Raw genomic sequence first — 27,477 nt, forward strand, 5'->3', positions numbered from 1 at the left:
TTGATGTTGGGGTTGAAGCCCAGGAAGTCCTCCTGGCTGAGGCCGGCGCTCTCCGCGAGGGAGGAGCAGGTCTCGCCCGTCTGCACCGCGCTCACCTTGTTGCACGTCAGCGCCGGCACCGCCTTCGTCAATGCATAAACTGCGAAACGCACAGACAGGCACACTTCCAAAGGGTTACAATCCAGCACATTTGGCCAGATCATGGACGATGTTGATCGGTTGACGCGGACGTACCTCCGTTAATGCTGCCGCGCTGCAGCTGCCCCGTGATCTTGGCGTCGGCGAGGGTGACCGCCACCACGAGCAGGGACGCGATCAGGAGAGCGGCGGCTCCGTGGTTGGCCATTGCAGATGCAGATGCTGCCGACGAGGAGGAGGGATGTATAAGTGGATAGTAGGTGCTCGTCAGGCTCTGCTTTGGTGGTGATGAGAAAGCTTAGCCCTCGCCCTTTTTATAGCGTAATGAGCTCGACACTCGAAAGTCGATAGGGTGGAGATTCCGGCCATGTCCTTGGAGACGGCGTCCAATGTACGGGCGACACTGCTTATGCTGAGAACGGTATGGACATGTCGTTCCTAACATTTACAGGCCGGGCTCGGGGGTAATCCCGTCTGTGATTCCTATGGAACTGCTTTGTACTGTAATATTCTTCGGCCGCCGTGTGATTTTGACCGGGCATGGTATTTTACACTCACGTTGCTCACCTTTTTTGTTTAATAAAAAACTGTCTTGCTCCATGTTGGTGGTAGCGCAGTGACAGTGGAGAAGCAAGAAGGAATCGACCGTAACAAAGGAGAGAGGACAGTAGGATCAGAGAGACAGGCACGCCTGCGCAACCTGTACACAGATCAGAGAGATTATTTACATAAGAAAAGGAAGGTGTGAAATGCGATTGTTGTCCAGTATCACTCTCGATCTGTGCGGTAAGTGTAGTTCAGTGATAGAAAAAGAAGAAAACTGTAATCACACGAGAACGCAGCCGTGTACGGAAAAGGTGGCACGAACGCAGTATAGCAATCACAGCTCCCCCTGAAAATATGTCAAAATATGCCAATCACAGTTTCCCCTGAAAATACCGTCTTACTATAATAATGACAATTAATATCTTGAGATCATTCCCGGGATCACTTCAAAAGTGCTGTCCAATTAATATCATGATACTCTGTTGCCTGAACATATATTCAGAAGCAACTGTAACACTCTTTATCTAATGGATAGCAGTACTACCTACCATCCAGGCGAGTAATTGACAAGTCATTCAGAGAGCAGCTTCCTTCAGGGACATCAGCTTCAGTTGGAAGCAACATGGATACGAAACCAGGTTGTTTTGGGGCCGGCAAGGTGGCGTTTTCGTTAGTAATCATGGAAATGACTTCGGCCATGGAGGGCCGATCAGCAGCATTCTCCTGAACGCACAGCGGGCCGACGTGAATGCATCGTAGAACCATATTCTCAGGACATGCACCGTGCAACGATTTATCAATGAGCTCGCGCCATCTGCCTTCTTTCCACAGCTCCCATGCCTGCAAAGTTCAGTTGTAGACATCAAATTACTATTTTTAAAATCAGGTACGACAATCATAGAACAATTTGAGCTTGTTGGAAATTTGACCCACATGACCAAGGAGGTTTAGGGAGTTTCCATGTCCACGAGCTGCGGCATTTCTTAGTCCACTAATGATCTCCAGAAGCAATACCCCGTAGCTAAATACATCGGACTTGACAGAGAAAATACCTGCCATAGCATATTCAGGAGCCATGTAGCCACTGAAAAAGAACAATAATCTAGTAAATTCGATGTCCATTTTCTGTATAGCGATCTTTCACTTTACATGTCAAATACCAATAGAAGTACTTACTATGTTCCAACGACTCTTTTCGTGTTAGCTAGTCCTCCTTTAGGATCAAATATTCTTGCCATTCCAAAGTCTGAGATCTTAGGGTTCATATCAGTGTCTAACAAAATGTTGCTTGGTTTCAGGTCCCTGTGAATAATTCTCAACCGAGAATGCTTGTGGAGATAAATAAGACCTTGTGCAATCCCTTCAATTATGTTAAGACGCATTGCCCAGACTAAAAAAGCCCTTCTCGATTGTTCTTGCAAAATAAGACTTGATCGGTTCAAGAAGGCATGGAAGAAAGATATAGCTATGTGAAGTAGGGATATTTATATAAAAATGAACATACCAAATAGGAAGAAATCCAAGCTTTTGTTTGGCATATACTCGTAGATTAGTAACATTTCTTCCCCGTCAATGCAGCAACCTAGGAGTCCCACTAAATTGCTGTGTTGAAGCTTGGCTATTAACAAGATTTCATTCTTAAACTCTGATAGTCCTTGCCCTGAATTCGCTGCAAGTCTCTTAGCAGCAACATCTTCTCCATTTGGTAAGTTGCCCTGGAGCATTGTGTCAGATTTTCAACAGTCAGACATCAGTACACTCATATCTTAGAAATAAATAGATTCACCTCCCAAATACCACTATCCATCATATTGAGTTGATTTATTTATTTTTTGAAAAGGAGGTTAAAACCCCCGCCTCTGCATCAATAGATGCATGCAGCCTTCTTTATTAAATATTCAACAAGGTCTGACAAGAAACTACATCAAGCCACCCGAAGCCACCACTCACACCTACACACTTGATAATGTGGAGTGCTCTCACTCCCCATATCTCAAACCGGTGTTGTCGCCGATCCATCCACATAATGTATCGGAACCTACATCCGGTGTAGCAAATCTAAAGTGTACATCACACATACGGTTAAGAAGGCGCCATCATTATCGTCACGCTGACCCATCTTCAGGAGAGAGATCTGCATTATCCTTGCCAGTCCGGCCACCCATCGACGCCACCACGGCGCCCAATGGAACCACCTCCCTGCGCGTGAACTGATGAGCACATCGCGGTCGCCACCGGTACACCTCAGCACCATATGCCGCCAAGTACCACCAGCCGACATAGCTTGAAGTCTCTGGAAGATCTGTTGTGTAGGACCTGCCGAACAGGCATGACAAATCGTAGCACCTATCGTCCAGGCATGACTTGACATCTCCACCGAAGCTCCGTACAAGACGAAGCTGCCCCACCGCCTGCCTCTGTCTTCCAGTGCTGCTCCACAAACGATGCTCCCAAGAGAGAAACAACATCGCAATGCTGCCATCGTCCGATCTGGAAGACCAGATCCTAGGGTTTCCCCCGGAGCAGCACGAGTGGGTTGACAGTAGTTACACGACGATGCCTTCATCAAGGTAACAGCACAGAACGCCGCCATCGCCTGCCATCGGCTCGGTTTTAACCGGCAACTATGTCTCCCCGACTCGCAGCCGGAACTAGATGACGGATCCCGAGATCCGAACACCCAGTCTCAAGCCTGTTAGATGTGTATAGTCCTCTTTCTGTATATCCCCATTGTATAAGGGGTTTCCTACACTTTATCACACATGTATATGTATTGGCCTTTGGCCCTCAATGAATACCAGTTCCTGTTTATCTGAGATGGTATCAGATGCTAGGTTAGCCTCTCTCCCGCACGATGCAACTCCGTGCGTGCTCCATCCTAGTCGCCGCCGCTGCTAGGCTCCATCCCTAGTCTCCGGCCGTCGTCTGCTTCGCCTCGTCCTCGTTAGGACCGTCGTCCCGCTGGCCGATTCCTCTCGAGCAGGCGCACTCGAGCAGGTCCGGTTGCAGCCCGAGACCGGCCGTGCTCGGCCTCGTCGGCCACCTCGTCAGGCCTCTGCTTCTCCTCGTGCGCGTGCTGCACCGCGCCCTCTCCTCCTTTTGGCCGCTGCCGCCGCCGCCCCGTCCGGCCGCCGCCGCTGCCGCCTAGTCCGACCGCCGCCCGGTCCGGTACCGGCCCTCCCTCCGACTCCGGCAGGTCGTCTCCGCCCCCTGCCTCCCTGGTCGCGGCCGATCTCTCTGGCCTCGCTCGCTTCGTGCTTTCAGCGATTCCCTCGATCCAAATCGAGTTGAGGATCCGTTGACCAAAAAAAAAGAGAAGAGAGAGAGAAATAGAAGGGAGACTTTCTCATGTCTTCTTCGGGCTATGTCGCTATCCCTCGGTGCTCGGTGATCTTCGATGGCACCAACTATGCTGGGTTTGCGGCCTTCATGTGTATCCATATGCGCGGTCTTCTGTTGTGGGGCGTTCTCTCTGGCGAGGTACCCTGTCCGCCCTGCCCTGTTGCTCTGGTGGCTCCTATCCCACCGGTACCGCCGGTGCTTGCTGCTGATGCTTCTCAGGCTGATCGGGATGCAGCCAAGGCTCTTGATGATGATGCAGTTGATGCTTATGATCAGCAGGTATCCGCCTATTCTGATGCTCTTTCCGTCTACCGAGATGATCTGTCTTCTTATACTCAGTGGTGCAATGATGATGCTCGAGCTGCTGTTGTTCTCACTGCGAGTGTCCTCCCTTAGTTTGCTTCGGAGTTCATGGGCCTCGGCACTGCTGCAGCGATGTGGTCTTATCTTTGCCAGCGCTATCAGCCCTCTGGCGATGCTCTATACCTATTTGTGGTGCGTCAGGAGCATGCTCTTCAGCAGGGTGACTCTTCTGTTGATGAGTTCTATTCACAGTGCTCTGCCATCTGGCATCAGCTTGACTCTCTGCTGACAGTTGTTTGTGGAGCTTGCTGTTACTGTCAGACTACGCGGTCTGACTTGGAGTTTCAGAGGGTTCATGAATTCTTATCTCGTCGCCGCTCTGAGTTTGAGCCCCGGCGTGCTCACTTGCTTGCTCGTGGTCGTGTTCCTATCTCTGAGGTGCTTGCCGAGCTTCGTGCTGAGGAGACCCGCCTTCGCTCTGCGGGGTTGCTGGCGGTTCCGTCTGTGTTGGCTGCTCGGGCTCCTGTGTCGTCTGCTCGGCTCACTGCTCCTACCTACACCTTTAGGGGGGGGGGTCGCCCTCCTTATGCTGAGAAGGGCCGTCGCACCGTGACACCTTTTGTGGCTACTGCTCTCAGCCAGGTCACCCAGACTCTGATTGCCGTGAGAAGAAGCGAGACCAGAGGCGCTCCTCTTCAAGTGGGACTCCTGGTTCTTCCTCGACTCCGTCACTCACTGACCAGGACATTCTGAGGCTCAAGCGTCTCTTGGCTTCCTCAGGCTCTTCGTCGACTGGTTCCGCTGCTGCTGTGACTGCATCCACCCCTCCATCACCTCCGGCACCTACACCGTCAGGTACATCTTCGTGGGTTTTGGATTCTGGAGCTTCCTTTCACATGTCTTCTGATTCTTTAGCATTGTCTTCTCTTCGACCTCTTGATACTCCTATTAATGTTCTTACTGTTGATGGCACATCTCTTCCTGTTGCTAGTCGTGGCATTCTTTCCACTCCGTCCTTTTCGGTTCCTAGTGTTTCACATGTTCCTCGCCTTACCATGAATCTTTTTTCCGCTGCCCAACTTACTGATTCTATTTGTCGTGTCATTCTTGATACCGACTCTTGCTCCATTCAGGATCGTCGCACCAAGGCTTTGGTTGGTGCTGGCCCCCGGTGTCGTGGTTCTAAGTCTGACAGTAATGTAGGGGGGTACTAAGGAGAGGCAAGATCCTAGCTATGGAGTAGTTGTGCACACAAGAGTTTTACGAGTTCAGGCCCTTCTCGGAGGAAGTAACAGCCCTACGTCTCGGTGCCCGGAGGCAGTCGACTGGATTATATGTGTGAGAGTTACAGGGGTGCGAACCCTTCTGCCTGTGGAGGGGGGTGGCTTATATAGAGTGCGCCAGGACCCCAGCCAGCCCACGTAGCAGAGAGTTCAATGTACATAAAGGCCAGACGTTACTGGTAACGCCTTACATAAAGTGATATCATGGCCATAAAGACTACTTAATAACGGACCGTTTGGATGTAGAGTGACCTTAGATCTTCTGGCGGTCGAGTGAGTCTTCATGGTCGACTATCTTCGAGTCCGTCGAGTGGAATCCTTCCAGGTCGACTGAAAGGTAGTTTCTTCTAGAGATGTCCTTGGGAGGGTATTTTGGACAGGTTCGTGACCCTACCCTAGGTACATGGCTTCATCATTAGCCCCCGAATGGATCGAGGTTTGAGTGAGGAAGGAGTTGAGAATTCTTCCGACCCCTCTTTTTGTGCTATGAGTATGTCTTGTTCTGGATCAAATGACCGTAGGTGGCGGCACCAACTTCTTTTTCAGTCGCCTTGATCCATTCTTAATATCGGTCGAGTGACTTTTCTATACTTGGAGATCTCCGAGCGCCAGATCAGAGGAAATCTTCAGTCTGACAAGTTGCTCTACTGTTCGCGGATTTAGCGGGATCTGGATTTCGGGAAGCGCGCGGGGCGGAGGAAGCCGCAGTACTCGGATGGGATAAGGCAGGGACGGCTCGATTTCCGCGCCACCTTTTTCGCCACCCTCTTCCTCGAGCTCGCTCGCTGCGCTCGCCTCCACCTCCGCCTCGCTGCTCCTCGCGCGCCTCGCCGGCGACGATGGTGAAGGAAAAGACGGCGGCTTTGGAGCGGGCGAAGAAGGCGACGGTGAAGGCGAAGGGAAGAGCGCCCAGTCGGGGCGGATCCTCGTCGCGGTCCGGCCTGCCGCAAGACTGGATCCAGGGAGACTGGATCCGCTCGACCATCACGCAGAAGGATCTCGACGACCTGGCCAACGAGGGACTGATCCCCCATGGGTCAGCAAGGCTTCCGGGGAAGGAGTGGCAGCCGCAGCCTCAGGAGGGTGAGTGCGTCCTGTTAGCCACCCATGTAGATCGCGGTTTTTCTCTGCCACCGAATCTTTTCTTTTGGGGGTTTCTGAACTTTTTTGGTGCACAACTCCATCACTTCACGCCCAACTCCATTGCCTACCTCGCCGCTTTCGTGTCTTTGTGCGAAAACTTCTTGGGTTGTCGGCCGCACTAGGGCCTTTTCAAACACATTTTCACCTGTCGCTCCCAGACGGTGAAAAAGGCTAGCCCGAATGACGAGAGAACCCAAGTTATCCAGATGTGCGGGGGTCTCGGGGTTCAGATGAGGAGTAAGAGTGCCTTTCCAGCCATGACCCTTCCCGAGTCAGTTTGAGGGTGGCAGTCGACCTGGTTCTACTGCCAAGACCAGTCGACGCCAAGGCAGTCGACTGGCCTTCCCCCGTTCTCCATGGACCGAGTGAACAAGCCATCTTCTCTGAAGGTGCTCCCGGAGGAGAAGGCTCAGGTTAGGATGTTGATGGAGCGCGTGGTTCAGCTCATTCGCGACGGAGTGACGGGCATGGATCTTCTAGAGGTTTTCCTTCGACGGCGCATCCAGCCACTTCAGTATCGAGGGCATCCGATGTGGTTGTACTCTGGTCCCGAAGACACCTCTTGGGTCCACCCGGAGGAGGTCGATGATGCCACTTTGGAGAGGTGGATGACCGCCATCACAGGGAACAGGGACAATCCTCGTGGAGCCAGGAGGATCCCGCCACTCGACCAGTCCTACGAGGCAGACAAGGTTTGGCCACATTCTTCTGGCTGTGCCTCTTGTTTTCTTCATTCCGCTTTGTTGCAATCCGGTCGACTGAATTTTGTTTATTGTCTTCCAGATCACTACCGAGATGTATTCGATGCCCAACAGGGCGCAAGAACAGACTGAAGAAGAAGAAGGAAGCGGAGGCGAAAGCCGGGAGGAGTGGGAGTCGGACGGTGACGAGGGTGATGAAGATGCTGGCTTTGAGGAGGAAGAGGAGGAGGAAGAGGAGGAGGTAGTCAAGCCTCCTCGCACTGAAAGACGGTCCAAGCTCGCCCACGATCCTGCGGTCGAGCGTGGCAAGGGAGTCGTGCCTGCTGGGCAATCGACCAAACGCCCTCGGACGACTTCTCCGGCGCCAACTAAGAAAGCGTCGAAGCAACCCCGAGCGGCACCGACAAAACCGGCGAAGGCCCTACCAAAGATGAGGATGGAGATTCCGACTGTTTCTGGGTAATTGGCATAACTCATGTTTTCTCTTTCAACATGGATATATTTTCGGTCGACTCGATCGTTGACCGACTGATTCCTGAAATCGCAGTGCTGCTACTTCTGAGACTTCAGCCAGGCATGAGGATCAAGAAATGGATGATGCTGCCACTTCCCATCCTGGTATGATCTGCGCAGTTTCACTTTCGGTCAATCGGATCTTCATTTTTGACTTTGAACTTTCTCTATAGCTCCACCTAGCATTATCATTGATCTCCCTGACGATGACGATCAGGCGCCACTGAGGCAAAGGAGGAACAGGAAGGCGTCTGCTGGCAAGACTGCTCAGGTTGCGTCAGCACCTGAATCATTGGTTCCGGAGGGAAGCAACGTTGCTCGGGCTACCGTGTCCTTTGCGGAGCCGTTGACGAGTGCCCGCCCTCCGTCGTCGAGTGCTGAACCGCCTTCTCTCTTCTCCACACACCACGTCCCAGAGGACCAAGCAGGTGCTGCCAAGGAAGCCATACGCCAGGCGGGGGTCATGATGGAGCAGGTGAAGGCGATCCGAGCCGCCAGCCAAGCAGCTTATGATGCAAGTTCAGCTCTTCAGAGCAACGTCTAGGTTAGTTGAACACCGCCTGTTCTGTTAGGATATGATACCTGACAATTTTTCTTTCTGAAAATCTTAATGTTTGTCATACACCCACTGGGTGCGTCGATTGAAATGTCTGGATTAGTGGGGGCACGCTGAGTGCACCCACTGGGTGTAGTCCCCGAGACTACGGTCGACTGCTGGCAGTCGACTATGGTCTTTATGTCTAGAATTTTGTTCTCTTTTACTTTCTTCACTCGATCTGGTCGAATGGAATCATGGAACCAGTGGGGGCACTCTGAGTGCACCCACTGGGTGTAGTCCCCGAGACCGTGGTCGACTGCTGGCAGTCGGCTATTGTCTGAAGAATTCTTATTTTTTTTGAAACTGCGTCTAACTGCTGACAGTTAGCTGCTTTTGGTCGATTGATCGATCCGAGCCGGTAGAACCAGTGGGGGCACTCTGAGTGCACCCACTGGGTGTAGTCCCCGAGACTACAGTTGAATATTTTGATTCGGTTGTAGTCTTAGAAATGTTACGATTTTTCTCTTAGTCACTCGGAAGTGACCTGTCTTTGATGTTCGTCGACTGATCTTTCGCAGAAATCTTGTGAGCTTGTTTCTCGTTATACTGAGTTGGAGAACAAGCATATCCAGCTCGAACTTGATCTGAAGCTTGTCCAGGAGAACTTCACGAAGGCAAAGGAGGAAGCAAAAGGTATGTTTGGTGAGAACCTTGACGACTGCTCTTGTTTTTTGTCCATTCTTGAGCCTGATCCCATTGTCATTTTGCAGATAAACTAAGGGATGCTCTGAAGAAGAAGGACCTTGACCTTGCCGAGGCGCAGAAAGCGGCTTCGGACAAGACGAAACTTGCAAAAGAAAAGTTGGCTTCAATCAGCAAACTTGAAGAGGAGAATACCAGTCTGAAGGCTGCTCTCGACGCAGACAACAAGGAGGTCACCCAACAGAAGCGTGAGAAGATAGCTCTGAGTGACAAGGCTAGCAAACTGGCGGGAAAGAAGAACGACTTAGAGGCTTATCTGGGAGGGCTCGCCAAGAAGTTATTCCTCATGCTCGAAGGTAACCCCTTATATCTGACTGGTAATTACTGACTTTGTAGGAACATTAGCTTATCCTTGAATCGTATCCACAGAATTCTGCCAAAACTTTGAAGAGGAGACTAGTCGAGTGGAGACTGGCTTGAATCCCATCAACTCTCCTGTAAAGGATGAAGCTGCTATGAACGTGCTCCGTCTCGAGTCTCGCGTTGCCGCTGTGGTCGACTATCTGGAGAGACTGAAGGCTGCAACATCGCGCATCGACACAGCACTCTGGCCAGAAGAAACACTTCAGAACGACCTCGAGTCTCTGATGACTCGACTGAACGAAGTTCCAAGTCGAGTGCAAGAATGGAAGAAGTCTTCCGCCAGGTGTGGTGCCGACGTTGCCCTGTCTCTAGTCCGTGTTCACTGCAAGGAAGCGCGAGAGGACAAGTTGGTGTCTCTCAAGGTGGCCAATATTAGGAAGCATGACTTCCGCTCTTTCATGGAGACCTTCATTGCCGCTGCCACTCGGATCGCAGATGGAATCGACCTGGACGAGTTTGTTGCGCCTTCCAGTCCTCCTCAGGAGGGGTAAAAAACTTCTATGCTTGATGTCTTAAATTTGCCTCGGAATGCCGAGTGGTTTTTGTAACCGATAAACCTTAACAGGCTTGGTGCCTGAGCACTGCCTGATCCGTAGGACGCTATCTGAACTTGGGTTTGCCGTTGAATATGTTTGCATCCATCTTCGAATGATTATTGCCCTTCGCTCGGAATATATACTAGTGTTTGTGATGCACTTTTGCAGGTAGGGACGAAGCACAGATCGCAATCGGCTTGTACCTCGTCACGCTTAGGCGAGCACTGAGCTGCAGCTAAGCCCCCGAGTGGGAGGTTTACTCTCCACTCGGTAGGATTTTCAAAAACTTAGGCGAGCACTGGGCTGCAGCTAAGCCCCCGAGTGAGAGGTCTGCTCTCCACTCGGTAGGATTTTCAAAAACTTAGGCGAGCACTGGGCTGCAGCTAAGCCCCTGAGTGGGAGGTTTGTTCTCCACTCGGTAGAATTTTCAAAAACTTAGGCGAGCACTAGACTGCAGCTAAGCCTCCGAGTGGGAGGTTTGTTCTCCACTCGGTAGGATTTTCAAAAACTTAGGCGAGCACTGGGCTGCAGCTAAGCCCCCGAGTGAGAGGTTTGCTCTCCACTCGGTAGGATTTTCAAAAACTTAGGCGAGCACTGGACTGCAGCTAAGCCCCCGAGTGGGAGGTTTGCTCGCCACTCGGTAGGATCTTCATGGCGTAGCTCTGAAGGAGAAGATAGCAGTCGACCTGCGCTTTGTTCCTCCTTGCGGAGCGCATGTTGTATTTGTGGCGTAGCTCGAAAGGAGAAGGTAGCAGTCGACCTGCGCTTCGTCCTCCTTGCGGAGCGCACGTTGTATTTGTGGCGTAGCTCGGAAGGAGAAGGTAGCAGTCGACCTGCGCTTCGTCCTCCTTGCGGAGCGCACATTGTATTTGTGGCGTAGCTTGGAGGGAGAAGGTAGCAGTCGACCTGCGCTTCGTCCTCCTTGCGGAGCGCACGTTGTATTTGTACTTAGGCGAACACTAGGTTGCAGCTAAGCCTCCGAGTGGGAGGTTTGCTCTCCACTCGGTAGGATTTTCAAAAACTTAGGCGAGCACTGGGCCGCAGCTAAGCCCCCGAGTGGGAGGTTTGCTCTCCACTCGGTAGGATTTTCGTTTAAACTTAGGCGAGTGCTTGGACTGCAGCTAAGCCTCCGAGTGGAAGGCTGGCTTACCACTCGGTAGGATTTTGTTTAAACTTAGGCGAAACGGATTCGCAGCTAAGCCTCCGAGTGGAAGGCTGGCTCACCACTCGGTAGGATTTTGTTTAAACTTAGGCGAAATGGATTCGCAGCTAAGCCTCCGAGTGGGAGGCTGACTCACCACTCGGCAAGGATTTTTTTTACAAACTTAGGCGAAACGGATTCGCAGCTAAGCCACCCACTGGGGGACTGATTTATGTGAACAAAAAGTAACAACAATCACTGGGAAAATTATAAAACTCTTGTCTTTGATAAATAAACTACAGAAGTACTTTTATTACAACTCATCCGAGTGAATACTTAAGTATAAAAGGGGCGGAGCAGATCCGCATTCCAAGCTCGTGGCTCGTCAATCTGGCGATCGACGTTGTAAAGACGGTATGCTCCGTTGTGGAGAACTTTGGTAACAATGAAGGGGCCTTCCCAAGTAGGGGCGAGTTTGTGTGGCTTCTGTTGGTCCACTCGGAGGACCAAGTCTCCCTCTTGGAAGGCTCGGCTCTTCACATTTCTGGCGTAGAATCGACGCAAGTCTTGCTGATAGATGGTCAATCGGATCATGACCATCTCTCTTTCTTCTTCTAGAAGGTCGACTGCATCCTGCCGGGCTTGTTCTGCTTCGGCTTCAAAGTAGAGCTCGACTCGCGGTGCATTGTGAAGCAGGTCACTTGGCAGAACCGCTTCAGCTCCGTAGACCAGAAAGAACGGGGTCCTCCCAGTCGACCGATTTGGAGTAGTCCTCAATCCCCAAAGAACTGATGGAAGTTCGTCGACCCACGCGTCTGCCGCGTGCTTGAGGTCGCGCATCAACCGGGGTTTCAGTCCTTTGAGAATTAGGTCGTTTGCTCTTTCTGCCTGTCCATTCGACTAGGGATGGGCGACTGAAGCATAGTCGACTCGTGTGCCTTGAGAAGCGCAGAAGGCTTTGAATTGATCGGAGTCGAAGTTTGACCCATTATCAGTGATGATGCTACGCGGAACTCCATATCTGAATATTAATTCTCTGATGAAGCTGATGGCAGTGCCCGCATCAAGATTTTTAATAGGCTTGGCTTCGATCCACTTGGTGAACTTGTCGACTGCCACCAGTACATGGGTGAAGCCGCTCCTGCTAGTTCTCAGTGGTCCAACCATATCTAACCCCCAAACAGCGAAAGGCCAGACGATTGGGATGGTCTTCAAGGCTGAGGAGGGTTTGTGTGACATGTTGGAGTAGAACTGACACCCTTCACACTTGTCGACTATCTCTTTCGCCATTTCATTTGCTCTGGGCCAGTAAAAACCCGCTCAGTATGCTTTAGCCACAATGGTCTGAGAGGACGCATGATGGCCACAGGTCCCCGAGTGGATGTCGTTGAGAATCATTCGACCCTCTTCCGGTGTTATGCATTTCTGGCTGACTCCAGTCGCACTTTCTCTGTACAACTGTCCCCTCATGACCGTAAAGGCTTTGGATCGACGGATGATCTGCCGAGCCTCTTCTTCGTTTTCTGGGAGCTCTTTCCTTAGAATATACGCGATGTAGGGCACTGTCCAGTCGGGAGTGATAACCACAACTTCCATGATTAAGTCGACCACAGCTAGGACCTCGACTTCAGTCGGATCTGTGGTGCTTTTTGGCTGCGGGGTTTCTTCAGTGAAAGGATCTTCTTGAACTGACGGCGTGTGAACATGCTCCAAAAACACGCCACTCGGGATGGCTTCTCTTTTGGAACCTATCTTCGCCAAGTCATCAGCTGCTTGGTTTTTCAGTCGCGGTACGTGATGAAGCTCTAACCCCTCGAACTTCTTCTCCAGCTTTCTTACTGCGTTGCAGTAACCAGTCATAGCTGGGCTTCTGACGTCCCACTCCTTCATCACTTGGTTAACCACTAAATCCGAGTCACCGTAGACCATGAGGCGACGGACGCCGAGTGAAATGGCCATACGCAACCCGTACAAAAGTGCTTCGTATTCTGCTTCGTTATTGGAGGAATCAAAGTGAATTTGGAGTACATATCTGAGCTTATCTCCTCGGGGGGAAACCAACACTACCCCGGCACCGGAACCATTCAGCATTTTAGAGCCATCAAAGAACATAGTCCAGTGCTCCGAGTGAACTTGAGTCGGTAACTGCTGTTCAGTCCACTCAGCGAGGAAATCTGCTATTGCTTGGGACTTGATAGCTTTTTTTGCCTCAAATCTGATATCAAGGGGAAGGAGTTCAATCGCCCATTTTGCCACTCGACCAGTTGCATCTCTGTTGTGCAGAATCTCTGATAACGGGGCGTCGCTGACGACTGTGATGGTATGGTCAGAGAAGTAGTGAGCAACTTTCTTCGTGGTCATATAAATCCCATATACAAGCTTCTGATAATGAGGGTATCGCTGCTTTGATGGGGTCAGGACTTCAGAAATGTAATATACTGGGCGCTGAACTTTGAAGGCTTTCCCTTCTTCTTCCCGCTCGACCGTAAGTACTGTACTGACGACTTGTCTTGTGGCTGCAATGTAAAGCAGCAAAGGCTCATTGCTGATCAGGGCAGCAAGCACCGGCTGGGTGGAAAGCGGGGTTTTTAACTCTGCAAACGCTGCGTCAGCTTCAAGAGTCCACTCGAACTTGTCTGACTTCTTCATCAGTCGGTAAAGAGGCAATGCCTTCTCACCGAGACGAGAGATGAATCGACTTAAAGCGGCCAAGCAACCAGTAAGCTTCTGAACATCGTGCACGCGCACAGGTCGTTTCATTCGGAGTATAGTACCCACTTTCTCTGGGTTTGCATCGATTCCTCGTTCGGAAACGAGAAAACCGAGTAAATTTCTGCCAGGAACTCCGAATGTGCACTTGGATGGATTAAGCTTGATATCATACCTCCTGAGGTTGGCAAATGTTTCAGCGAGGTCAGTCAGCAGGTCGGAACCTTTCCGTGACTTGACCACAATGTCATCCATGTATGCTTCCACATTCCGACTAATTTGAGTGAGTAAACACTTTTGAATCATCCTCATGAACGTGGCTCCGGCATTCTTGAGGCCGAATGGCATGGTGACATAACAGAAGCACCCGAATGGGGTGATGAAAGCTGTTTTGATCTCATCGGGACCAAACAGACGGATCTGATGGTACCCGGAATAAGCGTCTAAGAAAGATAGTCGCTCACATCCCGCAGTCGAGTCGACTATCTGGTCGATGCGGGGAAGAGGAAAATGATCTTTCGGGCAGGCCCGATTGATATGTTTAAAATCAATGCACATGCAAAGCGAATTGTCCTTTTTGGGGACCATGACGACATTGGCGAGCCACTCGGAGTGGTAAATTTCTCGGATAAACTCTGCTGCTAAGAGCCGAGCTACCTCTTCGCCAATAGCCTTCCTTTTCTGGACGGCGGACCATCGCAGATGTTCCTTGACAGGTTTTGCCTTTGAATCGACTCGCAGACGATGCTCAGCCAGCCCCCTGGGTACACCCGGCATGTCAGAAGGTTTCCATGCAAAGATGTCCCAGTTCTCACGGAGGAACTGGATGAGCGCTTCTTCCTATTTGGGGTCGAGTGTTGTGGAGATATGAGTCGGAGCAGCGTTGGGGTCGGGTGGATGTGAACTAGTTTTGTCTCACCGGACGACTGAAACGCTGATTCCATAGCAGGCTTCTAGGCTCGCAACAAATCACTCGGATCTGCATTTCTCTGGTGTTCCTGCCACTCTTCTGCCACCATCTGAGCATCGGCGATCTTTGAGCCTTTCTGGAAGCACTCTTCCGCCTTCTTGCGATTACCAGTAACAGTGATCACGCCTTTAGGGCCAGGCATCTTCAATTTGAGGTACACGTAACATGGTCGAGCCATAAAACGTGCATAAGCTGGCCTGTCCAAAATAGCGTGGTAGGCACTCTGAAAATCTACAACCTCAAATGTCAGCTTTTCTTTGCGGAAGTTCTTGGAATCAACAAAAACCACATCGAGAGCAATCTGGCCGAGTGATGCGGCCTTCTTGCCAGGAATGACTCCATAGAAACTCATGTTGCTTGAACTGAGTCTGGACATCGGAATGCCCATTCCTTTCAGCGTCTCAGCGTATAGTATATTCAAACTACTGCCGCCATCCATCAACACTTTAGTCAGTCGAGTGCCCTCAACGACTGGGTCGACCACCAGAGCTTGCCTCCCAGGGGTGGCTATGTGCGTCGGGTGATCAGACTGGTCGAATGTGATGGCCGTCTGAGACCACTTCAGATAATTGGGCGTCGCCGGAGCGGCCATATTCACCTCTCGGTTTATAACTTTCAGTCGGTTTTTGCTCTCAACGTCAGCAAAAATCATCAGGGTGGAATTGACCTGTGGATATTCTTCGTCACTGTCCTCCTTGTCTTCAACTTTGTCCGACTCTTTTTCCTTGTCCTTGGACTGTTTCCCTTGGAACTGCTGTATCAGGAGTCGACACTGTCGAGCGGTATGCTTTGGGTAAATGAAATTACCCCCTTCATCTTTCTTGGTGTGGATGTGACATGGTAATCCATCATGCCGTTTCCTTCTTTGTCCTTTACTTTCTTTGGGTTCCAAGGCCCTTTGGGTTTCCCTTTGAACTTTCCTTGAGTCACGGCCAAGGCTTCTCCAGGAGCGGCTGGCTCGGCTTTCCGTTTCTGCTTCCGACTGGAAATCTCGCCGCCGGTGTCCTGGGCGACTGACTTGAGCTTGCCGCTCCGGAGCCGATCCTCTTCCTCACCATTGGCATATTTGGTGGCTATTTCCATCATTCGACTCAGAGACATGTCTCCGGTTCGACCAAATTTCAGGCTTAGCTCTCTGTACTTTATGCCTTCCTTGAAGGCGCAGACTGCCTGGTGATCAGATACATTCTCTACTGTGTGATGCAATGTGATCCATCTCTGGATGTAATCTCTCAAAGTCTCATTCGACTTCTGCACACAAGATTCCAGCTCTGTCAGTCCTGCTGGTCGCTTGCATGTTCCTTCGAACGTTCTGACAAACACTCGGGAGAGGTCTTCCCACGTATAAATGCTGCTGGGTGTCAACTGATTCAGCCATGCCCTGGCTGACCCTTCCAACATAAGAGGAAGATGTTTCATGGCCACCTCGTCATTTCCGCCGCCGATCTGGACAGACACTCAGTAGTCCTCAAGCCAAGTATCGGGCTTAGACTCACCGTTGAACTTGCTGACTCCGGTCGCCAACCTGAAGTTGGGAGGAATCACCGCGGCTCTGATGGCTCTGCTGAAACACTCTGGTCCGGAGACATGCACTCGGTTGCTGGTGGGTACATCTCTGTTGTTACCCTCTCTGTGGGCTCTGTTCCGGTCGACCAGGCCTTGAACGATGATGGATCTCGCATCAAAGCCTGGTTCCCTGGGGTCGACTGGAATCCTTCGTCCGCCACTGTGTTGGCGTCTATCATCCTGCTGTCGAGGCACATAGGACCCACCCCTTGGGGGAGGAGTGGGCACTCGACGTCGATCGTTGCGATCGGATCGGTGATCATACTGCTCACGGTTTCTGTACTGGTCGTGCCGGTCACCATGCCCTTCACACCTCGGGGGCGGTCTGGGGCTATGAGCCGACTGGACTGTGTTTGCTGCCACGGATCTGATGTGAATCCTATTCCGCGACTGTGATACGGCTGAATTCTGATCTCCCGCTGCCCGAAGCAAATCTCTGATCTGCATCAAGCCTCTGCCAGCCTCTGACTGGGAAGGCTGAATTGATTCTGCAATACGGGCTGCAGCTGCTAAATTCTGAATCGGAGTTCAATATACCTGAGTCGGAGGTGGAAAGAGCTGGCGTCGACTGGAGTCACGGATCCGTTGCCACGCACGCTCGTCGAGTGCTCGCTGAAGGTTCTCCAGTCGAGTGCGTTCAGCCAAGTTGGCCAAGCGCACGTCCTCCAAGACGCGAGCCTCAGGGGTTTCTCCAACGATCGGAATGTGAAGCGCATCCATGTTCCGGCGGCGAAGTTCTTCCCTCTGCAGCGAATTGAGGGGCTCGGGAAGGTATTCTTCATGGACGTGTGACGGATCGCCATCGCCGATACCTCCCTCGACACCTTGAAAGCCGGGGGGACCATGTGGTCCATTGACCATCAGGACCTCTGCCGCTGGATCACTGCTGTCGCACTCGGATGCAGTCTCTACGGAGCCAGTCGACAGGTCGAACAGGCTGTAGCGAGATTCGTCGGGCTCGACTGCCGCGACTTGGGCGGTGGTCGACTGGCGAGCCACCGCGTGCCTCACCCACCGCCGAAGCCTCGACCGACCGGAGCGCTTGTGCCGGCGGGAAGCCGGGAGGGAGGATGACACAAAAACCGACCGATACTGGGTCGACGGTGGCCGCAGAAGGACGCCGCGGACGCACGCTCGAAAGTGCGTAGCCCCGCGGACTAGGAGCGCGTCGACGTCGAGCGGAGCCTCCTGCAGCCAGGCAGAGTCGTCGGCGACGAACGTGAGCGCGCCGAGACGGATCTCGCGGCCCTCAACCAAAACTCCACCTGAAACCATGATGATGGGAATCGGAAAAATTGCAACTTCTCCAATAAGTCGCTAAGACACCTGACCCACGGTGGGCGCCAACTGTCGTGGTTCTAAGTCTGACAGTAATGTAGGGGGGTACTAAGGAGAGGCAAGATCCTAGCTATGGAGTAGTTGTGCACACAAGAGTTTTACGAGTTCAGGCCCTTCTCGGAGGAAGTAACAGCCCTACGTCTCGGTGCCCGCAGGCGGTCGACTGGATTATATGTGTGAGAGTTACAGGGGTGTGAACCCTTCTGCCTGTGGAGGGGGGTGGCTTATATAGAGTGCGCCAGGACCCCAGCCAGCCCACGTAGCAAAGAGTTCAATGTACATAAAGGCCAGACGTTACTGGTAACGCCTTACATAAAGTGATATCATGGCCATAAAGACTACTTAATAACAGACTGTTTGGATGTAGAGTGACCTTAGATCTTCTGGCGGTCGAGTGAGTCTTCATGGTCGACTGTCTTCGAGTCCGTCGAGTGGAATCCTTCCAGGTCGACTGAAAGGTAGTTTCTTCTAGAGATGTCCTTGGGGAGGGTATTTTGGACAGGTTCGTGACCCTACCCTAGGTACATGGCTTCATCACCCGGCACCGTGAGTCAGAGGGCCTTTGGGAGGTTGACTGGCTTTGTGTTCCTTCCGCTGCCACCACTTCTGCCACCTCTCATGCTCTTACTGCCTCCTCGTCTGTGTCTTTCCAGCAGTGGCATCATCGTCTTGGTCACATCTGTGGCTCTCGCTTGTCATCATTAGTGCATCAGGGTCTCTTGGGGTCTCTATTTGGAGATGTTTCTTTACATTGTAATGGTTGTAGACTTGGCAAACAGACCCAATTACCTTATCCTACCAGTGAGTCGGTCTCTCAGCGTCCATTTGACTTAGTTCATTCTGATGTCTGGGGTCCTGCTCCCTTTGATTCGAAAGGTGGTCATCGCTACTATGTTTTTTTATTGATGATTTCTCTCGCTACACTTGGCTTTACTTCATGAAATCTCGTAGCGAGGTTCTCTCTAGATACAAATGATTTGCTGCCATGGTTCACACCCAGTTTTCCACGCCTATTCGTACTTTTCGTGCTGACTCCGCTGGAGAGTTTATCTCCCAGCGGTTGCGTGGTTTTCTCGCGAAACAGGGTACTCTTGCCCAGTTCTCATGTCCTGGTGCTCATGCACAGAATGGCGTTGCAGAACGTAAGCATCATCATCTGCTTGAGACGGCTCGTGCGCTGATAGTTGTTGCTTCCCTTTGACCTCATTTTTGGGCTAAGGCTGTTTCTGCATCCACCTATCTCATCAACATTCAGCCATCGACTGCCCTGCAGGGTGGTATTCCTATGGAGTGTCTCACTGGTTGTTCTCCTGACTACTCAGCTCTTCGTATGTTTGGATGTGTGTGCTATGTCCTTCTTGCCCCCCGAGAACGCACCAAACTAACGGCTCAGTCGGTTGAGTGTGTTTTCCTTGGCTACAGTGATGAGCACAAGGGCTATCGTTGTTGGTCGTCGCTTGCGCATCTCGCGTGGTGTGACTTTTGACGAGTCTCGTTCTTACTACCCACGTCCTTCTTCCTCGAGCTTCTCTGTGGATGATATTTATTTTCTTCTCCTTCCCGATACACCCTGCTATCTGCCTCATGTGTCACCTCTTCCTCCAGCACCTCTCATTCTTTCTCATTCACCACCGACACCATCTTCCCCATCCTCCTCCACCTCTCCACCATCATCTCCAGTTCGTCGCCCTCTCTCACCGTTTCCTCTCCACTATACTCGCTGCCTCGTACTGAGGATGCTTCCCCTGACGCGCCTTCCGCCTCTGTTGCACCTCCCTTCATGCCTCCCCCGGTTCATAACCTCTGTGCTCGGCCTCACCCCCGCCTGACCGCTATTCTCCTGATCGGTACGGTCTCTCTGTTATTGCTGAGCCCACTTCCTATCGGACTGCCATGACTCAGCCTGAATGGCAGCTTGCGATGGTTGAAGAGCTTGCTGCCCTTGAGCGCTCTGGCACATGGGATCTGGTTTCCCTCCCTTCCGGTGTTCGTACCATCACCTGCAAGTGGGTCTACAAGGTTAAGACTCGCTCTGATGGTTCTCTTGAGCGCTACAAAGCTCGTCTTGTGGCCCGTGGTTTTCAGCAGGAGCAGGGACGCGATTATGATGAGACATTCGCTCCTGTGGCCCACATGACCACTGTCCGCACTCTCCTTGCTGTGGCTTCTGTTCGTCATTGGTCTATCTCTCAACTTGATGTTCAGAACGCTTTTCTCAATGGCGAGTTGCGTGAGGAGGTGTATATGCAGCCACCACCGGAGTACTATGCTCCTGATGGTATGGTCTGTAGACTTCGCCGCTCCCTCTATGGTCTTAAACAGGCCCCTCGCGCCTGGTTCGAGCGCTTCGCCTCTGTGGTGACTGCCGCTGGTTTCTTGCCCAGTGATCATGATCCCGCGTTGTTTGTTCACACGTCTCCTCATGGCCGGACTCTTCTCCTTCTCTATGTTGATGATATGATCATCACTGATGACGACTCTGACTACATTGCCTTTGTTAAGGCTCGCCTTCGCGACCAGTTCCTCATGACTGATCTTGGTCCACTTTGCTATTTTCTTGGGATTGAATCTCCTCAACCTCTGATGGCTTCTACATCTCCCAAGAAACATATATTCAGGATCTTGCTCGCGCTGCTCTCGGTGATGAGCGCACTGTTGTAACTCCTATGGAGCTCAACGTTCAGCTTCGTGCTTCTGATGGTGACCCTCTTCCTAATCCCATTTGCTATCGTCACCTCGTTGGCAGCATTGTCTATCTTGCTGTTACGCGTCCTGACATCTCCTATCTTGTCCACATCCTGAGTCAGTTTGTTTCAGCCCCCACCTCTCTCCACTATAGTCCTCTCCTCCGTGTTCTTCGATATCTTCGTGGCACGATCTCTCATCGCCTTTTCTTTCCCCGCTCCAGCTCTCTTGAGCTCCAGGCCTACTCTGATGCTACCTGGGCTAGTGATCCCTCTGATCGACGCTCGCTGTCTGCTTACTGTGTCTTTCTTGGTGGCTCTCTTTTCGCCTGGAAGACAAAGAAACAGACTGCAGTTTCTCGCTCGAGTACAGAGGCTGAGTTGCGAGCCATGGCTATGTTGACGGCTGAGTTGATCTAGTTACGGTGGTTACTTGAGGATTTAGGAGTGTCTGCTACTACCTCGACTCCCTTACTGTCAGACAATACCGGTGCTATCAGTATTGCACGTGACCCGGTGAAGCATGAGCTCACCAAGCACATTGGTGTGGATGCCCACTTTGTGCGTGTTGCTGTGCAGGATCAGACTCTCGCTCTTCACTATGTGCCTTCTGAGTTACAGTTGGCAGATTTTTTTCACGAAGTCACAAACTCAAGCGCAGCATGGCTTCTTTCTCTCCAAACTCAGTGTTGTTGATCCACCATGAGTTTGAGGGAGGGTGTTAGATGTGTATAGTCCTCTTTCTGTATATCCCCATTGTATAAGGGGTTTCCTGCACTTTGTCACACATGTATATGTATTGGCCTTTGGCCCTCAGTGAATACCAGTTGCTGTTTATCTAACAAAGCCGACCACCTTCGATAGAAGCGATGACCACCACCGCCGGCTGCACCGGCCAGACCAGATCTGACTGGAGGTGCTGCCGCCGAGACCACCAGGCCCTCCACGCCGCCACCGCCGATCCGAATGCAGATTGCACGCCACCGCAGCCAAGCTGGCCACCGCCGTCGTCCAAAAGGACCAGCCGCTGCGCCCGCCGCCCGAGGCAGGGCCAGCCACCGCCGCCGGCTGCCGCAGCCATCTCCGCGGCGCCGCAAAAACCGGATCGGCCGCGCCACCTCACGCCTAGGAGCCCCGCACCACCCGTGAGATGCAGGAGAGAGGAAATCCTCTACTACCGCCGTCGGCCCCCGAGCTAAGCCCGACGGCATCCCCCGGCGGCGGCGGTGGGAGGGGACGAGGGAGAGCGTGCGCCCAGCGGCTAGGTTTTTGGGCGCCGCCTGAGTCGCGGTTTGATGTATATTGAATTTGCCTAACTGCTTGATCTAACAGCACAATATATTTGCCACACATGACTAACAAGTGGAGGATGTTGCAACTATAAACATCTTACAGGACCACTGGACAAAGATATGCTCCATTTTCTCCTTTCAATTAGTTTGTTTTTTATTTATTACAATCATACGATAAGAACTTCACTATCATTACTTGGCTAAACACAAAGTTATACATGCTTAAGAATAAATTATTATAATTAGCACCCATTCGTCTTGAAATTCTAGCAAACATATTAGCGAACAAAACTAAAGAACACAATTAACCTTGTACACAGGCCAAACCCTCCCTCCCCAAGCTTGTTTTCAGTTGAGAAGTTGTCTGTGGCATTTTCTATCTGTAAAAAGGAAAGCATCATAAAGTGAGAGCCTGTGTCTTCGCTCTCCCAAAGCTTCATCACATCTGAAGCCATGACGAGGGGGTGATCAGGCTGTTTTCTTTTCCCTGATTCACAAAAGGGGACTTGTCATGTGTTTATCAGACTAAGACATGTCATGTTCTTTAACTATGAATTGTTTTTTCCAACTCAGAATGGTTACCTTTGTTTTTCCTTCTCCTAATCCAAATAAAAGAGATGAGACAAAAGACAAGGAATGCAACTGGCGGAAGTACATACGCTATCCAAAGCATTTTGTGACCTGCAAAAACAGAGCTTGTCACTTGACACAATAATACTATCAATAATGTTTCTGTTTTCTTGCAATTAACCCTATCTTCACATACTGTCTCCCCAGTGGCACTAGTCCTTTACCATGTAATTCTGATGCAGCTATACGAAGATGAAGAGTTTCAACTCCATCCTGCAAGTTTGTTAGATTGCCATGCCATAAGCTGCAACCATCGGAGAGCGAATGAGCATATGCCGTACAAGAGCAACTTTTCATACAGGCAAATTCACATTCACTTTTTTCCACAACTGACAGCTTCTGTCTGTTGCCAGGAACTGTCATATTAAGCATATCAATAAACCTATCACCATTACACTGCAGTGGGGTTTGTCTGGTGCACCCTTTCCTGGAATTTGATTGGTGTTGTGCTGCAAATCCTTCTGGACACCGACAAATGGATTCTGATGCTGATACGGACATACTGTTGTTGCATACACCATTAACTCCACATAAATTAGACACATCACAACTATCTGGATGTCTCCATAACAATGTCCACAATCTGGTTTCCGGATTGAACTGTGTTATGTTCAGTGAACCACTTTGATCCAAAACAATCTTAGTCATTATGCCAGCAGGGTTGGGAGTGTACATGCATGTAAGGTTGTCACACTGAAATGAAACAGGGATGATACTCATAGATTTCAGTTCTGGAATGAGAGAATTCGTGTCACTATTCCAGGATGCACTTGTCCAAAATGAATTCCGATTCCAGTTAATAATGAATTGTGATGCTGATGTATTAACTATGCTCAGTCCAAAACCAAAAGTGTAATCTCCTGTTGCTGGATCATCATAGCTCTTCCATGATTTCAGCAAATTTCTAAGTGTAATATTCATTCCAGGGAGCCATGTATCAGTAGGATAGGTAAAGCTATCCCATATGATATTTGACTGGTTGGCCATGCTCCTTAGCACCAAGTTGCCAGTATACAGTATTGCAGCCTCCCTGTCCCTCACTCCCACCCCAGAACCAAAAGCAACTATAGACGAGCTGCCTGTGCCATTTTGGACTATCAGATTACCGACATCATCAAACTTAAGTACACCGGACTTATCATGTACTGGATCATTCCTGTTAGCAACCCATACAACCGTTCCATTTGGAATACTGTTATACCATATACCAATATATCGGTGGCTTGAAGCTCCAGGGCTAAAGAATCCAAGCACAAATTTCTTGTCACTAGAAACAAGGTTCTGCCCATCAGAAATAGATTCATTGAACGCGATGGTGTCTCTTGGCGTGGTAGCCGAGAAACATCTTATTGTTAACACAGATGGAATCAGCAGAACAACAACTGTGCACTTCTTCAAGTAGCTTATTTCCACCAACATGGCTTTCTACAAGCATAAACTGGGAAAATTGCAAACCAAAACAATTAAGAGGGAGAGAAAGAGAGTTACCCTGAAAGGAGGGCATAACATAAGCAGATCTCAAATTTTCATACCTCTGTGAGTTTCTCGAAGTAATGAATCAAGGGGTGAGCAGGGTAAGCAGAATCTTTGTTGTAATCGTTGCAAGATGGTATGAACTTTTTGTCCAGCAAATGGCTCCACAGACCATGAACATACAGGGTTGCCAGCTTTGACGATTCCATGAAAGCAATTTTCCAATTGCCAGTAAAGCATGAAAGATAGCCGAGTCAATGCTGGGATGTGACTCTTATGTATGTCGAAAAATAATCATACTACGCACTGACCACAAATAATTAGGGACATCCTTTCCACGGTTCCACAGGTAGTGAGTTTTGAACGGGGACTGACTGTTGACTTATCAACCCCCAACATATTTCCACAAGACGAATGAACCAGCTGCGCCTGTGCAATAAAGACCGCAATCTTCATTCATTTTCCACAATGTGAAACTGTTGTAATCTGCATCACAAGGGCGTGGTCAGCAATTACCATGCTCAAATATCGTGTACTGATCTACAGCGTGTCTACAGGACTTCCAGCACTTCCAGAAGAAAATGAGTGGAGGACTGGAGGGGGGAAGGGAGGGGTGCCGTGACCTCGCTCCTTTCTCTTCCATCGACCCCATTTTTGCACGATCCGTCTTTCCCTACCACACACAACACACAAAATTACGGAAATCCAAACATAATAAGCCAAGAATCTCTAACAGCAATTTTAATTGCAGAAGAAATGGCGCACCAGGTTCGAACTGTAGACCAATGACGACGCTCCGGAGTTGGGTGAGTGAGCTTCGCGTCCAGGTAAAATGACAGCAATAAAAGGCAGTGCAGCGGAAATCGCCTCGCAGCCGCCGCCGCCGCCGCCGGTGACCACTCATTGCCTCATGGGCCATGGCGGAATCGGTGCCGGCGACAAAGGCGAAGGGTCTCGAGTTGGGCTATGGACTTCTGCTGCAGCTGGTTCGTATGAAGCCCATTCAGCTCAACGAATACCGCAGCTCGCTTAACTCAAGTGGAAAAATAGAAAAAAAAGAAGTGAACATACAAGTACATCCATTCACTGGGAAATGACGTCAAGAAGCTTCACATATCAAAAAAGGGTCTATAAAAAACTTTGACAAGACGAAGTACATTTATATGAACAATTTATAATTTTGATGCTCGGCTAAAACTTATCGCATTTTAATTCCATTTTTTAATAATAAATATATGTGTTATATGTCATAAAAGTTATACCATTTAAAACTTTGCTTCAATATGAATCCAACAATCTCCCGCAAAAAGAAACACCTGCAAAAAAAAATATGAATCCAACAATATATTTTCTGAGAAATATAACTCACACTTACTTGATTTAGTTAATGGTTAAGCTTGTGTTTTGATATGTGTGTGCGTCACGTATCTGTAACAGCATGAAGTTTTGGGGGCCAATTATTCCCCACTCCGAGACTCGAACTCAGAACTAGTCAGATGCAGTAGACAACTAGAATTATCTGAAGAAAAAAGTAATCTAAATCAAAAGGAAATGGTTGAGTCTCCAAGGAAATAAGTGGTTAACAGATAAGAAAATCATGCGTTCAAGACCCGAATTTAGGCAACCAGCATGCCGCATATGCATGTAAATCGCAACAACCTGAACCACCACATGCAAAAAATAACACGGACACGCGTCTACAGAGGCAAAAATCAAGCAGCATACAACCGAGCGGGAGACAAACACGGAGGTGAAAAAAAAAAGCAGCCAGCCCACAAATCCATCCAACCAGAAAGCGGACAAAACTAAACTACGTGATCAAATCAACTACGACGCCATGCAGCACACATGCAAAGGCAAAAGGAATGTCCCACATCACACAGAAAATTGCTAGATCCACCCCAATGACTACACAGCGATGAAGCAATGAAGTTCAAAAAATTTGAATCAAAAACACACAGCCACACATCGGTTTCTACCCCACCATATCCCAAAGTAATACATGTGCCAAGAAAGAAAATGCCCACAAGTTGCTTTCAACCAAGTGGTTGAATCTCAGGGCAAAAACATTGCCAGATATAGAGGTTTGGTATTCTTACTTGTTATAATAGAGAAAAAAACTCCCCGAAATCGTACTTACTCTTTTCATTGCACATGACCCAACAAAAAAGTCTTTTTCAAATTTAAGAAACTGATGTATCTTTTTGAGGACATAAACTCGTATCTATATTTACTATCGTTGAGCATAATGTGTGGTTTTTTATTTTATCCTAAATTCAAAGATAAGTCATTAGAATTACGAGCAAACATGTTCGTGCGTTGCAACGGGAGAAAATATATTGCACACCCATTCATCACCCACCTCATGGCTCAGTGGACAATTGTGTGCAAACAATCCGAGGTGTTTTTCATATTAGAATCCTTTTAGCTTGCACTTGTCCCTAATTTTCACATGAAAGATGTTAATATCAGAGGTGTTTCTATATCAAACCTAATTATGATATACCATCTTCAATTGAGAAGCTTCCGGTAAAAAAAGAGCTTAAGGTGGAAAAGGAGAAAATGAATTGAAAGAGTCGTATCAGGTGATTAGAAGTTGTAGCTAGTTGTACGTGGGTTCAAGTTTAGATTGCTGGCGGGACAAAGGATCAGTGGTCAAGGCAACTTGTGATCTACTTCCTCCGTTTTAAAATAAAGGACTCAATTTTGTACTAAAGTAGTATAAAGTTGGGTCGTTTATTTTAGAACGGAGGGAATAGGCCTTGCAGTGCACATACAACATGCCTAAGGTCAAGGCCGGCGTGCAGCCGAATAACTCATCGCCATTACCCGTGACTCCCGTGCAGTACCGCATCACGTTTCATGTCGTGTCAGAGTCTAGCATCGTGCAGCTATGCGTACTCGCAATGGGAGAGTCCGGCGTCCCGGGAATCCATCCGTGTAAGGCCGTTTGGTTGAATCTTACGCTCATGCCAAGCAACGGTACGCTCTCGCAATAGACTCTTAATTCGTGGGGGCCTGCGGCTCACACGAACGACAATGGACCAAAAAACCAGCATCTGGCCTACAGCAGTTGGAAGTGCGAAATGCACAGCGTAACAAAAATGTTACCTTCTGACTGGAGGATGATTATAATGTCGGGGGTTTCTAAAAATTTCATGACGGACCAAAACAAGAATACCACATCTCTTTTACTGGAATCCAATAACTCCTGAACGTTCAGATTTTGAGCATTTCGTCCCGAACGTTTTTACATGGCAACTTTAGTTCATAAGGGATGGCAACTTTAGTCTATAGGGGATGGCAACTTCGTCCTTTTTTGTTTTTTTGTCAGAAAATTACCATGTTTCCCTAATCTCACGCAAACTAAACTTGTCATCTAAACCCTAAACCGGGCTGCCATGCTTAACTCCCGAACGTTAGGGAGTTATCATTACCGCTTTTATTAGTAGGTAATAGATTAATAAGATGACCCTGATAAATTAGCAAGCAATTTTTATATTGTC

At 49.8% G+C, this 27,477-nt stretch overlaps 1 protein-coding gene across 2 annotated transcripts; it reads right to left on the reverse strand.

Annotated features, from left to right (window-relative positions):
* Positions 1-1,072: 1,072 nt before the first annotated feature.
* Positions 1,073-24,387, reverse strand: LOC119277213 (G-type lectin S-receptor-like serine/threonine-protein kinase At4g03230). Of its 2 annotated transcripts, XM_037558465.1 has the most exons (7): positions 24,031-24,387; positions 22,663-23,936; positions 22,451-22,549; positions 22,178-22,355; positions 2,189-2,399; positions 1,861-2,098; positions 1,677-1,736 (listed from the first exon to the last, which is right to left on the reverse strand). In XM_037558465.1, the coding sequence occupies exons 2-5, from the start codon at positions 23,915-23,917 to the stop codon at positions 2,306-2,308; spliced, it is 1,626 nt and encodes a 541-aa protein (XP_037414362.1). In that variant the 5' UTR covers positions 23,918-23,936; positions 24,031-24,387; the 3' UTR covers positions 1,677-1,736; positions 1,861-2,098; positions 2,189-2,305. The 2 variants fall into 2 exon arrangements, with proteins under 2 accessions (XP_037414363.1, XP_037414362.1); XM_037558466.1 differs by lacking the exons at positions 2,189-2,399; positions 22,178-22,355; positions 22,451-22,549; positions 22,663-23,936; positions 24,031-24,387 and adding an exon at positions 1,073-1,524 and having other exon boundaries at positions 1,618-1,768; positions 1,861-2,145.
* Positions 24,388-27,477: the final 3,090 nt, after the last annotated feature.

This window comes from Triticum dicoccoides, chromosome 3B (genome assembly GCF_002162155.2).
Source record: "Triticum dicoccoides isolate Atlit2015 ecotype Zavitan chromosome 3B, WEW_v2.0, whole genome shotgun sequence".
Taxonomy (NCBI): domain Eukaryota; kingdom Viridiplantae; phylum Streptophyta; class Magnoliopsida; order Poales; family Poaceae; genus Triticum; species Triticum dicoccoides.

What these genes read in the sequence shown, in the direction of transcription:
- LOC119277213 (XM_037558465.1), bottom strand. Translation starts at nt 23,917, where the DNA reads ATGTTGGTGGAAATAAGCTACTTGAAGAAGTGCACAGTTGTTGTTCTG. An exon ending in AGCTGCATCAGAATTACATG is followed by an intron (nt 22,550 to 22,662) that starts GTAAAGGACTAG and finishes CTGTTTTTGCAG; the next exon opens with GTCACAAAATGCTTTGGATA. An exon ending in GGGTTTGGCCTGTGTACAAG is followed by an intron (nt 2,400 to 22,177) that starts GTTAATTGTGTT and finishes ACAATGCTCCAG; the next exon opens with GGCAACTTACCAAATGGAGA.